Below are 13,661 nucleotides of genomic sequence, written 5' to 3'. Positions count from 1 at the left end.
TAACAATATTTCAGGCAGTAAGTTTGAAAAAAGTCTTCAGTTTAAGAAACAAAAAAGTTTTGGTCTATAAATCTGTGACAAAAGTAAATTATATTTATTAATCATTTATAGTTTAGTAATTTAGGAAAATCTGAGGAAATCAAAGAATATTTTAAATGAATCTAATTACAAATTATAAAAAGACAATGAGTCCTTTGTGATGTTTCTATTTCTAACATAATAAAATGATCTCTAAGAGGGGCAACAAAAGGAAAAATAAATGAAGAAATAAATGAGTAAAATGCATTAGTATTAAATTTCTGATTTTAGTATATGAAAACTAAATTATATGAAAATAACAATTGAGCTGTAGCTTTCCCCCATAACTCAAACAATACACTGATCTAAGAACCAGTAATAGTTTGCTTTTAAATGATGCCATTCATCTCAGATTCTGAATGAATATTCTTCAAAGGCATCCCTCAGTTTTTATCAATGAGAATTCAAAAGCTGACACGGCTTTTCACGTTGAATAAATTGCATAAACAGATTCATGGACAATAACAGGTCTCAGCAGGAAAGAAGCCATGATCTCAGCTTCCAGTTCATTGCTCTCTGCATCAGATTCACTCATTAACTGCTTTATTTATTCATTAACATTTACTGAGAGTTTGCAACAACCCAGGTCCTGGGGAAGACCTTGGCAACACAATGTTCAGCAAAACAGACAATTCCTGACAACACTTCCATAAGGAAGTGCTGAGTTCATCAATATATATTTTTTTTTTAGTCACTTGTAAGATAAAATTGTACCATTATTGTCAAAACATTCTATATTAAGTGAACTGGTTCTCTGTAGTTATTCTAGTAACTTAAGCACAAAGTTATCTTTTCCTTCATCAAGCATATTTTTCCCTTTTTGTTTACCATATTCCTCTACTTCTGATTTTATGTAGATAAATTATTATACATTTGTTTATTAAAGTCTTTGTTTCTTCTTGACTATTTGAATCTGACAGCTCTCAACTGGGTCACAGACTAGCTTATACTAAAGTCCAGTAGTTATGGATTGATGGATTGATGTTTATTTACCCTTTACCAGAAGATAAACCTGAAACAGTCCCATAGGCCTTACCTTCCTCCACGGCGACAGTCCTTTCTGAAGCTGGTGATGGAGGTGGAGAAGGAGGCAGATTAGCTGTCTCTTCAGCTGCTAAAGATCGAACAATGAAAAAATGAGATACGACAATTAATTCTTTCAGGCCAGCAGATGTGTAGGCAGTTCTGCCATCTATAAAAAGTCCTCTCTATGACATTCAAGGAAAGACTCAATAGTAAGGTGCATTTGACTTATTTTTAGCTCCATTACCTGTTTCACACATTTTTGAAAACCTAAAAAGAAAGAAGAGCATTTAATATTTTAAAATAATCATTTTGTATTCTCCATAAAAATGGATTAGAGATGCCTGTTAAAAGTCCATCATTAATCCCATTAATTTGAGTCTGTCTAATTAATAAAATATTTCATCCTGGCCCTATTCTACTATATTAGTCAAACACACACAGGCAGGCATTTTAGTTTACATTTGGCTTGATGGACTGAAAAAATATTAGAATTCTTTATTGATCAACTTCTTGATCTGAAGACAAATGTTACCTTGATTATTCAGTTATTTTAGATAACGTATTTTCTAAATGGCTTTTTGTTCACTGAGTCTAATACCGAAACCCATCATCTGCATGAACTCTCAGAAAAGAAAAATGAAGTGGTCATAGCCAGAGGCAACCTTCAGACAGAAACATGTACCAGTGGGAGCTGAGTAATCTTCCGTCCTTGGCATTTTACATGAAGAAGGACCAAAGAGAAAGGTTCTGAAAGCTGTGATTCATTTACAGTTAATGCTAAATTTCCTCAAGACACTTTATGACTACTCATATGAAGGTAAGTGATTACAAAAGGAGGACATATTCATCAGTCAAGGCCAGTGGTAAGATCTATTCTAAAGATTATGTAAATTTTTATTTCATAAAGCAGTTAGCAGAGGCAGCATTGGGATGGCGACTCTTTAGCTCTTTGACCCTGTGGACCTTTCCATGGCATACTTTAAGGTTTCAGGTTGAAAAGGAAAAGGTGAAGGTTTCTTTTATTTCAAGCAACAGAAGTGAGCCACAGACATAAGGTCAATGTTTTAGATAACTGTTCCCTCTCCGTTTAAGGAGAAAAACAATAGATAAAGAACATCTGATTGTAAATAATGAGAATATTTTAAATTATGATTATGGGAAAGTGGACTTTTGATTGTTTAATTTTTAATAGACAATTGAGAAATTACTGATTAGAAAATCAAATATTAAGGATACATTAGACTGTAAGAGGAAAAAGGTTATGTTCTATTTTTAGGCTTTAAAAAACATACCTTCCTATGGATTACATCTATGTACTTAGGAAATAAACCTACCTGTTGAACCTAAGAAGTTTCCTTTATTGTGTCTCGGCATATCTATCTATCTATCTATCTATCTATCTATCTATCTATCATCTATCATCAATCACCAATCTATATTTATGGAGAGTAGGGGTCGTAAGCACATGGCTGAGTGTTTTGTTGGCAAGCACCATCACATTACCTGTTTGTTTGGCCCTGAAAGGCATTTGACTTGAGACCAAAGGAGAGAGAAATGCCTTCTGAGTGTCCTTAAATGAACCAAGTGAAGACCAGTATCTTACATGGGACACAAAGAATTGAATTCTAACAAAGCTCTGGTTATAGGTTTTATGTAGCTGGTTCAGAGAGACCCAAAGAAGACTACAGTATATAGACAATCATTTACCAAAACCCACAAAGGGAAACAATTATATCTAATTAAAGCATTAGTGCATTTTCCTTGTGAATGGGGGCGATGAGATAAAAGTGCATTGGCTTTATTTTTATAATAATTATCTCATGTGGTCTGGAAATGAAAAATTAAGAATAATTTAGGGGCAAAGTCTAACTATAAGCTTATCAACCCTAAAGACTACTCAAATACCACAATGACCCGGCTGCGAAAGGTGAAAATACCGTACGTCCCAGTGCATCCCCACAGAGGTTTCTGATGAATGAAGTACGAGAGATGGCCTCTCTGGGAACATGAAGACGTGACCTGTGATCAGGGAACAGCAGACACAGCCCCTGGTCAGAGGTTTGCTCATTTACCTAAAGGCAGGGCTGCAGGCTGATCTTTATGCTGAGCTTCTTTCTCTTGTTCGCCTTTCAGGACCGCTACAGCCTCAGCCGTGACTACTTGGACTATCCTTGCAGACACCTCCTCTGCAATAAAGAGCGAAAAATAAAGTAAAATGGTGAAATGCCCAAAACAGGTAGCAAAGAGGAACATTAAATAATACAGTCCATTAGAATTTCCTTTCCTTTGTCTTCTCCCCAAAAGAGTACAATAAAATGTATTAAATTGCAGAAAAAATACAAATACATATATTGTAACCATAAAAAGAAAAGGGGAAAGAAAAAAGGGAAAGTAAAAGGAATTGGTAGTATAAGCAAAATAAACACAGAATGAAAGAAAAATAAGTAATAGGTATGGCAGTTTATTTTTTAAAAGCTGTTTGTGCCTAGTAAAACAAATACAAAGAGAAGAGAGAATTCATTTTGGATTTAACTTAAAATATGTTTTTTAGTTTTGTTATAGTTTTTTAGAAAAGTATCATTACCATAAGTGTCTATGCTGATTTACATAAATACCGTGATTTAAAACCTAACAAAGATGCCTCAAAATACGAATTTGTTATTCAACAGGATCAATGCTCACGAGACCAATTCAGAAAAAACCTGAGAAGACAGAGTGAATAAAATACATGAGAATGATATATAAGAGCTACCACTTTCCTACATGGCAGATGTTTTAAAGATCTTTAAAACATCTTTAAACATCTGCTACGTAGACATTGTTGGTATACACGAGGTTGGATTTTGAAAGTGGACTCTTTGGGTTTTCATCAGGACCAGCTGTGATTCTGTGAGTAGTAGCTTTTATATATCATTTCCATGTATTTCATTAGATCTTTAATGTCTATGATATATACCCACCTAGTCAGTACAAAAGTTTCATTGAAAAAAGGGGAGGCTGGTCAGTCTGTGAGAATCTTATAACAAGTATTTGAATATTAACTGGTTATTATTTTATCAATAATGTCATTCTGGTTATGAGGCAGTAATACAAAAACATCTCAGGACATAGCTGTAAAGTCAAGTCGCCTAAGAAAAATGAAAGACAGCTTGGAAATAATCTGTTACGTGATCTGGCTAAAAATCGGTTGGAAGAAAAACATTAAAAGCAACTTCTTAAAAACAATTCATCTTATAACATCTAATAAACTTTATTAATTTTAGGCTGATATAAAATAAAGGATTTAAAGATATAACCCAGGGAACAGATGATAACAGGTGATCATTATATAGAATAACGTCTGCAGGTAAAAAGTAAAGTCTGTTTTAAAAGCTTCAAAAACCAGTATCAAAGCAGTCTTCAATAGATAAATTGAATTCTCATAAGAAATAATAGCTTTTCTTTGTATTGGGGAAATATATTGGTGGAAAGATAAACGGGAGCCAAATAGGTATAAGAAACAAACTGAGACATGCTCTCACCAACAGAAACCTACTTGATAATACACACTAAAAATCATGCTAAGCTACTTACATTTCACCTAAGTAACGAATAAACAACTATACTGTGATGCAAGGTTATTAGACAACTTGTTAAATTAGGTACTTTTATTTCCTGTCAATATTATCTAATCTACACAATCATACATTTTTTTAGATGGGAAAACTGGCAAAATAATGGATAAAGGCAACTTAATGTTCCATTTGGGTGTCACTTGATTTACATCAGTGCAGTATATGTAATAGTAGGTTCTGGTGTCAGAAAACTCGGAATCAAATTCTGCCTTTATCTCTTACTAGCCACAGTAAGTGACAATCTCTCTAACCTTCAGATTCCCCATGCTAAGGGGCATAAAAGTGCCATTCACATTTTAATGTGCTGTGACGATTAAATGAAATAATGTATATTAAATGCTTATTTAAATTACATAACACTGTTTTCATCACTCTTGCTGTCTTGCTAACGTCTGAGTCAATGAAGATTGTTTGATTGACATGACGATAAAGACTTAAAAACTTTTGTCATCCATTGAGATGATTCTGTCATTTTTCCCAGTGAGTACTTCCTGGCCTGAATGTTGGGTCACTGCCTCACAGACTCGGGCCACTAATTATTTAAACAAAAATGATGCAGTAAATGTGACTCTACTGTTGTACCAGACTACTCAGCGTTTATAGCCATTGCAGTGCCCTGGTTTTTCTATGATGCTGATTCATGCTATGCTCTTCTAGTCACAGTATCTTTACTTACATCAGAAATTTTAAGACAGTCTTAGGCCTGGTTTTTAACTATTTAGTTATTTTGTTATATTAATTTATAGACATTGCGTGGTTGATTTATAACCAAGCCATGCAGTTGTGACTTTCTCAGTGGCCCTGAAAACTTCAACTTGCTTCAGAGCCATATATGACACTGTTGGTATACACAGAGGTTGGATTTTGAAAGTGGACCCTTTGTGTTTTCATCAGGACCAGCTGTGATTCGGTGAGCAAGCAAAGGCTCACCAATTACACTGTGAACAACAAGGAAGGAAGGAAGGAAGGAAGGAAGGAAGGAAGGAAGGAAGGAAGGAAGGAAGGAAGGAAGGAAGGAAGGAAGGAAGGAAGGAAGGAAGGAAAGAAGTTGGCATAAGCCTGAGAACATATTTTTGTTGATTTCTTTCAGGTTGTTAAGAGAGAAGTAAGTAACATTGATGATAAATTCAACCATATAGAATATAAAAGCCAGTAAATGTTTCTGCTTTTAAGAACATCAGGCATAATAGTGCTGTGTTAAAAGAAACGACAAGCCCACTGTACACTTGTGAAAGAAGGAAAACAAGACAATTTTAGACAGAATGCTCCTGTCAAGAAAAGGTTTTTCTCAGTAGGGTACAGAATGGTTGCCTAGGAAACCGATGCTAATTGCTGCTGCCGATGGAAACTAGTCAACAAGGAAAGCACTGTGCAGTTCGAAGAGGTCTGCTAAACAAATACCCGAGATAAATTCATAAACACAGGGGAAAAAGATAAGTTCCTGGCTTAATTTGGAGAGTAAATGGTTTCTCTGAAACGACTTCCTGTAATCAACTGGTGATGAAGGAAATTAAAAGAGCAGATTGTTGGTTTTTTTGTTTGGTTCCCTGGCACCTTAGCATTAATGAAAGAGGCCAGCAGGCAGACCCCTCCCTAGCAGGACTCCAATTGATCTCACAGGGTCACCCAGGCCAACACTTGCAGCTGTCGATCTTTGCCTACCAGCTTTGTCTTCCAAAGATTTTTTTTTTCTAAAGACTTCCTGATTAAAACAAAGAAAATTCTAGTTTATGGGGGGAAATGCATTTGAGGTACAGATAGTTTATGCAGTGGTCGGCAAACTCATTAGTCCACAGAGCCAAATGTCAACAGTACAAGGATTGAAATTTCTTTTGAGAGCCAAATTTTTTAAACTTAAACTTCTTCTAACGCCACTTCTTCAAAATAGACTCGCCCAGGCCGTGGTATTTTGTGGAAGAGCCACACTCAAGGGGCCAAAGAGCCGCATGTGGCTCGCGAGCTGCGGTTTGCCGACCACTGGTGGGGATAAATGCGTTTAAGATAAGGAATCATGACTGCACAAAGTTCAGTTATGATGGGTTCTGAAACTGGACAGATTTTGTATTGCACCCACGAAAGATAGTAGAACTATGCTTAGTCATTATGGGTGGTATAAAGATGAGTAGAACTTGGTGTTCCTGCATTGAAATAGTGCTTGAAATGGGGCAAAGTCACTGAAGGACATGTTTTCCTTTTGTTTCTTAAGCTTTTCCCAGTAATGGCCACTGATTTTGGCTGAATTATCCACAGTCCCTCATATGGTCCTCTTCTCAAATGCAAACGCAACCCAGTGGAGCTAAGATTGGTAGAAAATACACTTGTACAAAGGTCTGAGTCCAGGAAAATTTCCCTCGCTCTTTTTGTTTTATCTCAATCTATATGCTCAAATCCACAATTTATTTAGATTGACAACTTAACTTACTCAAATGAAGGGTTTAGAGCTTGAACAAAATTTGCCTAGCATTTAAATTTAGTCAAGGGAGGGAAGTATAATAAATTAATGTTATCAGTGCAAGGATACCACAAGTTCAGGATACTATATAACGAAGTTAAAAGTAACTAGAAAAGCAAAGTACAGGTCAGAAATAGTACCTACTAGAAATTTTGCTTCTAATTTTAAGGGTACAACTGGAAACAGGAAAAACACACACATTTAAGCAGAAGAAATATAGTAAGTACATATAGTCTCACTTTATATTATCATATTCTAGTCAAAGTTTTTGCTGTTGGTGGTATCTTTCCAATGTAGTATTGTGCACATATTTATATTGTTGTTTGTAGCCCACATATTAAACATTTACTAATTAATCCAGGTTGTAATATTTTATTAGTCTTAAATTAATATAGTAAAGAGAAATTTCTTAGGGACTTTGCTCCCTGAAATTTTCCAATTGCTTCAGTGTCAATAAACTGAACACAATCATTAAGGCACAGAGGGAATTGATAATGCTTTTAGAGCTTTGAAATGCTCATTTTTGCATCTGGTAAGAAACATGAAAATTGTACTACTCCTAGTAAACTTGGGAGAAATTGGATTGTATTCTGTCTTGAACACATCACATTGTCTAAGGAGTGGTGAGGACAGGACTGACTCGATGGCACTTAACACATTTCAATCTATATCTCTTCTCTGTGTACTGGGTCTCACTGCTACCAAGCCTACCTCTAGAAATACTTGCAGATTGTGGGTACCATCTATATCATACTTGAAACTGTCAAAGTACTCACTTTTATTTGAAGATATTGATGCTATAACAGGATGCAAATGATATCTAGAAAGCATAAAACTGTAACTCGTTATTGCAATAGCTCTGGTTCTCCTATTGTAGGAGTCCAGCAGAAAGAGAAAGGTGGATCAATTTTGATGGAGCAGCAGAATTGAGAAAAATGTAAGAATGGGATGCTATCTAGGTAGGTAGGATGACATGGGCCCCAGCAACTCCACAGTTTAGGATCTGCCTATCATTTACATTTAGGCAAGGGGGGAAGTATATTAAATTAATATAACTTTGCTAAAGAAAGGTCTCAGATAGGCAGATGTTACTATAACTAAAAGCTATAGTATATCTACAAACACAGAGCTTCATTTTGCATAAAAAAACACAACCCTATGAGATATATGAAACTTCATGATATGGTAAATCGGATTTCAAAAATTTTCATTTCATTTTCTTAGTAAAATATGTCAATAATACTTCAATTTATTATACAAGATATGAAAAAAATAAATTTTCAAAATCAGGACTTGTAGCTTTTATTTTAAACAAAATTACAATTTCAATCCTATATAATAAAGCAAATCGATTGAATGGCAGAATGACTGGTCACTATGACCCAGACTTACCACCAGGGGGCAGACACTCGATGCAGGAACTGTTCCCTGGTGGTCAGTGCGCTCCCACAGGGGGAGCTCTGCTCAGCCAGAAGCCCTGAGCCGGACCAGCGCAGCGGCAGTGGTGGGAGCCTCTCCTGCCTCCGCGGCAGCACTCAGGATATCTGACTGCTGGCTTAGGCCCAGGGACAATGGGCCTAAGACGTCAGTCAGACATCCCCTGAGGGTTCCTGGACTGCAAGAGGGTGCAGGCCAGGATGAGCTCCTCCCCCGCCCCCGCAAGTGTACGAATTTCATGCACCAGGCCTCTAGTATGTCATAAACAGTAGCCCTGATCATGAAGAGGTTGATCAATTCCTGGTTTTAAGACTATGTCTAAAAACAGCTTGGTTTTTCTGATTCATTTTTATTCCCCTTTCCAGTTTATCAATCATGCCTTCCCAACTTTTATAGAAATCCTTCACCTAAAAAATGGTGTATTTGAGCTTGGAGTTTGTATCTGTTTCCCAAAAGAGAAGTTTGCTGTCAAAGTGAAAACTGTGATGAAACCTTTCCCACAAGTGTATTGCTCACACTGTGATATAATTTTTCTAGCCCCATTTTGTTTATGTAATTTAGATTCTCAAACAGAACATGGATACTAACCCTCTCTCATCTTCTTTTAAAAAATATTTTTATTGATTTCAGAGAGGAAGAGAGAGAGAGAGAGAGAGAGAGAGAGAGAGACATCAATGATGATAGAGAATCATTGATTGGCTGCCTCCTGCCTGCCCCACACTGGGGATCAAGCTTGCCCACAATCCAGGCATGTGCCCTGACCAGGAATTGAACTGTGACCTCCTGGTACATAGGTCGACATTCAACCACAGAGCCACCCCGGCTGGGCAATGTTCTCTCTTCTTCATATCAATTCAAAAACTACTGATTGGCACCTACTATAAAAAATAAGCACCATATTATATACCAAAAAGAACATGAAGATAAAGAAAGCATAGACAACTACAACCTCAAAACACAACCTAGTGATGGGGATTAAAACAAGTAACAAGTAACCTCAGTAAAATGTTCAATATGATCAATGCAGGATATAAACATGGTACATGGGGATGTTCGGAAAAGGAAGAGATTCATTTGAGAGGATAAAATCAACATCACCTCTGGACCTTTGATCATATAGACTCCTGGTCGTCTCTCCTATAGTACACACTCTTTCAAATGTCATCATGCTACACATGATGAAACAACCACATCTAGTCTTCCACTATATCCTTTCATGACATTCTTCCCAATATAGCCTTTCCCAGCAAACGTACCGTGTTTTGCAAAAGAAAAGACTGTTGGTTCAGTTGGAGGACTGACCATGCCCGAGTCTCCTATGCTAGAATCAGAGAGCCTCCCATCCCAGCACGGCTCTGACCTGTGTTTACAAATAGAAAATTTGGACCGAAAATATTGATTCTAATTTTCAGGTTGCTGAAGCTGAATCATCTCTATTAAAGATGATGTTTCTCTGAATCTTGATTCATCCCTTATTATCCATTTTGCCTAATGTCTTCCCAAGTTTTGAGTGATGCTGAAATCAACTGTAAAAGCAAATGTTTAGCTCTCATCTATGTGTCCTAATAACCACCTAGCATTTGCATCTTTGTTAAAAGTTGCAACAAGAGCTGAGGAGATATGTTTTCCTCTTTTCTTTGCTCATCAGCTTGGCTGGGTTTTGAATTGTATTTTCTCTGAGTGCTGCTGGCTGGTGACTCATTCTTTGAGATGAGCCACACAGTGAGCAGGCAGCAAGCATTTGGTTCAGTGTTCTTTTCCCCTCAGGATTCATGATGCCAAGTCAGATCATGCTTAAACTACCAAGTCTGCAATGCAGCACCAGTTGTTCTGTTCATCTGCTCCTGATATGACTTTCCAGACTCCCATGACAGTCAAAGCACATGCTTTATGTATTGTGCTGAGGAGCAGTGAAGTGTGAGGGAATGAGAGGAAGAGAAAAAGGCTTAATATACTGAAGCGGAAAAAGTCGGTTCATCTCAGTAGCTTGGGAAGGAAAGAGGGAGAAGTAATGACTGCTAGGTACTCCCCAGTCTACTAACCTCTCAACAGTAAATGAAATCAAATCCACAGCCACCCCTCAGGGTGGTATTTGGTGTACTACTTTTCTTGGGTATATACAAACAATCTTATCTGTCTATCTATCTATCTATCTATCTATCTATCTATCTATCTATCTATCATCTAAATATCTCTATCATCCATCCATCCTACTTTTTGAAAAAATATGTTATTAATGATGAATATATTCTCAAGATATTAGAGCAATTAATATATTCCAAATTACTATTAATTTTTTTTTATTTTGTGTGGAGAGAATTCTTAGAAAGGTAATAAGACACAGATAAAGATTGTGCATAATTCTAACCAAAACAAATATTTAAACAGTCCAAAAATGAATCCAAAAAGACTTGTTTCCATGACTACGTTCACCTGCACACTACAAATATTTTATAAAATGTTAAGAATTCTTCTCAGATGGAGAATTTTAAAATGTCAAAAATGGAATACATTAAAAGAAAATTATGATGATAAAACATGACAGCAGATTGGAGAGGACAAAATTTGATAAGGTCTTAGAAAATATACGATCAGGGGGAGGGACCAAGTGAAAAAATAATACAATGATAATTAAATTATATTTACATTTACAGAACAAGCCAGAAAGAATAACTTTAGAAGTAGATCTGAATTGTTCTTGGCTCAAGTCTGTTGCATTAAAATTCAAATTCAATGTGATGTAGTTCTGACATTTAGCACAAAACAAGACAGTAAAGAAAGGAGACTTATTTCCACAAGTTCATGGGAGGCATTTTCTGGAAAAACATACATGGGAATAAATTTATATGCAAATTAATCTTAATTTTTAAATATCAGATTCTATTGTATTAGATACATTGTCTTCATGACTTGAAGTTTTTGTAGGCAATGCAAATTCCAAGGAGTAAAATCACATTTTAATTTGTTGAGTCATAAGTTTAATTAAAAGAGGTCTAGGGAAACCAAGATTTCTTACATTTTGATTTAAAAATTACTGGCTTAAAACAATCGCATCCTACTCTAAGACTGGCTGAAGAGCAAGCAAATATAGACCTGTAAATTTTTACAGGAAGAACTACCCTATAACTGCACATTTAAACAAACAACTCTATCTGGTGCCTGTCTTTTCCTCTAATTTCTAGTACATTATAAAAGCGCTAGCTAGCAATACTTGCTATGCACAAGCTCATTCCTTAACAAGAGTAAGAGACGCGATTCCTTATTGTAATTTCCACACAAGCTAGCCCTCATTTAGGTTCAGATCCTTCTTATTTACCAACAAGACAAGCCACGTATTATAACTGAAGCTAATACCCATAACCTGCTTCAAATGGTATAGAGACCACATAGGACAAAGCAAACGTGACAAATACAAACCTCGTGGAATTGCCTTTCTATCAATTCTTGTCTTGCTCACCCTTCTAGCCCCCGATGCCTAACCTTTTGAAGGAAAACACTGAAAAGATCCCCATTTTCTGTCCTCATCCATCGGCGCCACCAGGCCCAGAGGCTTCACAGGGAGGCCCTGTGCTTTTCCGCAGATCCACCCTTAAATGCTAAATACCTCTGCTCTGCACCCTCCTCTGCGGAGCTCAGGGAAATGGCAGCGGAGCGATGAGTGGTTGGCATGGCAACAAGGAAAAGAAAATCTGCAGCCTCTTGTATTGTCAGGCCAGCTTGTTGATTTGCCTTGGGGGTGATGCAGGTAGCTCTAGTTTATCTGCAGGAGACATGGCTCTGCACTATCTTCTCTGAGTACATGAATATAATGTGAAAGTCTATATGCCATCTTTTTAAATTTTTAAAAAATATATATTTTTATTGACTTCAGAGAGGAAGAGAAAATCATTGATTGGCTGCCTCCTGCAGCTGTTTCCCCACGAGGGATTGAGCCCATAGCCCGGGCATGTGCCCTTGACTGGAATTGAACCTGGGACCCTTCAGTCCGCAGGCCGATGCTCTATCCACTGAGCCAAACCACCTAGGGCCCATCTTTTGAATGGGATGACAGCTCTTAGTAGTAAATCTCAAATAGGAATGTTGGCAGAGGAAAGTGGAAGAAGTAAGAAAAGGTGGGTTCTCAAATTCTAAGGTTGAAAGGGAAACAGAAGGTTAGAGTGATAACAAACTTTTCCTTCATCGTGTATTTTCAAGCTTAAATTTATAATTTCAGCAGCAATAAACGGACATATCTGAGTATGTTCGTCGCTTGGCTGCTTGAGTTCCGAGGATGGTAAAGTCCGGGCTTTCGAAGGCACAGCTCAAGGTAAACTCTGAAATGTAACAATGTATGACCTGCAGGAGCTTTCCAGATCTCGCTGCTTCTGCAGGGAACAGACCTGGGTGGGCTCCTCAGGAATGCTGGGAAACAACGCATCCTGGGGAGTGGGGTGGGCGGTTAACTAAAGAAACACTCCCCTTTAATCTTCCATTGGCTCAGAGCTGGCACTGGCTGTGGACTGTGGATGGTCGTGAAGGCTCTTAATACTCTGACTAGTGTTTCTTACTAGTGTTCAAAGCATTAGGCCTTAGGATAGTCAAAATCACGAAAGGATGATTTTAATGAAATACGTCAATGTTTTGTCATCTATCAACTTCTCAAATTTGCCTCCTTTGTTTCTACATTCATACCGAGAACTGAGAATAAAATTATGATTTTTCTGTCATGCTTAGAGGTATGGGGGTGTGGCAGTGCTGCAATAGGCATTGTCTTCTTTGGCTATAACGGATCACCAGGCAGCTGGCTGGGCTGGTCTCAATCTGGTGCCATGGGTTGTGGAAAGAGTGCTGGTCTGTGTGGCAGGAGACCAGCATGCTGGCTATGGTCATGAGATCTTGAATGGGGACCAAACCTGTAAAGAGGAGGACCATGAAAGGCCACCTTATTGGTTCCTTCTAGTTATCTTCTTGTTATTTGGATATGGATTCTAATATGAGTTTGGGCCCCACCTCACATAAAAATCTTAAAGATGAAGCTCCTTATTTTCCTTCAGAATTGGAACTCTGTGGGGACC

The 13,661-nt window shown here is 37.2% G+C and overlaps 1 protein-coding gene across 6 annotated transcripts in view; it reads right to left on the bottom strand.

Annotated features, from left to right (window-relative positions):
* The window catches only part of MAP2 (microtubule associated protein 2), a 227,656-nt gene that overhangs the window by 41,964 nt on the left and 172,031 nt on the right, over positions 1-13,661 (bottom strand). For all 6 annotated transcript variants that reach the window (XM_079782259.1, XM_079782254.1, XM_079782257.1 and 3 more), the window contains 2 exons: positions 3,177-3,290; positions 1,115-1,192 (listed from right to left, as the gene is read on the bottom strand). In XM_079782259.1, coding sequence (XP_079638385.1) covers positions 1,115-1,192; positions 3,177-3,290 — 192 coding nt within the window. The remainder of the gene's footprint in view (positions 1-1,114; positions 1,193-3,176; positions 3,291-13,661) is intronic.

Source organism: Cnephaeus nilssonii, assembly GCF_951640355.1.
Source record: "Cnephaeus nilssonii genome assembly, chromosome: 10".
In the NCBI taxonomy this organism is placed as follows: Eukaryota; Metazoa; Chordata; class Mammalia; order Chiroptera; family Vespertilionidae; genus Cnephaeus; species Cnephaeus nilssonii.
This window is presented reverse-complemented; position numbering and strand designations above follow the sequence as displayed.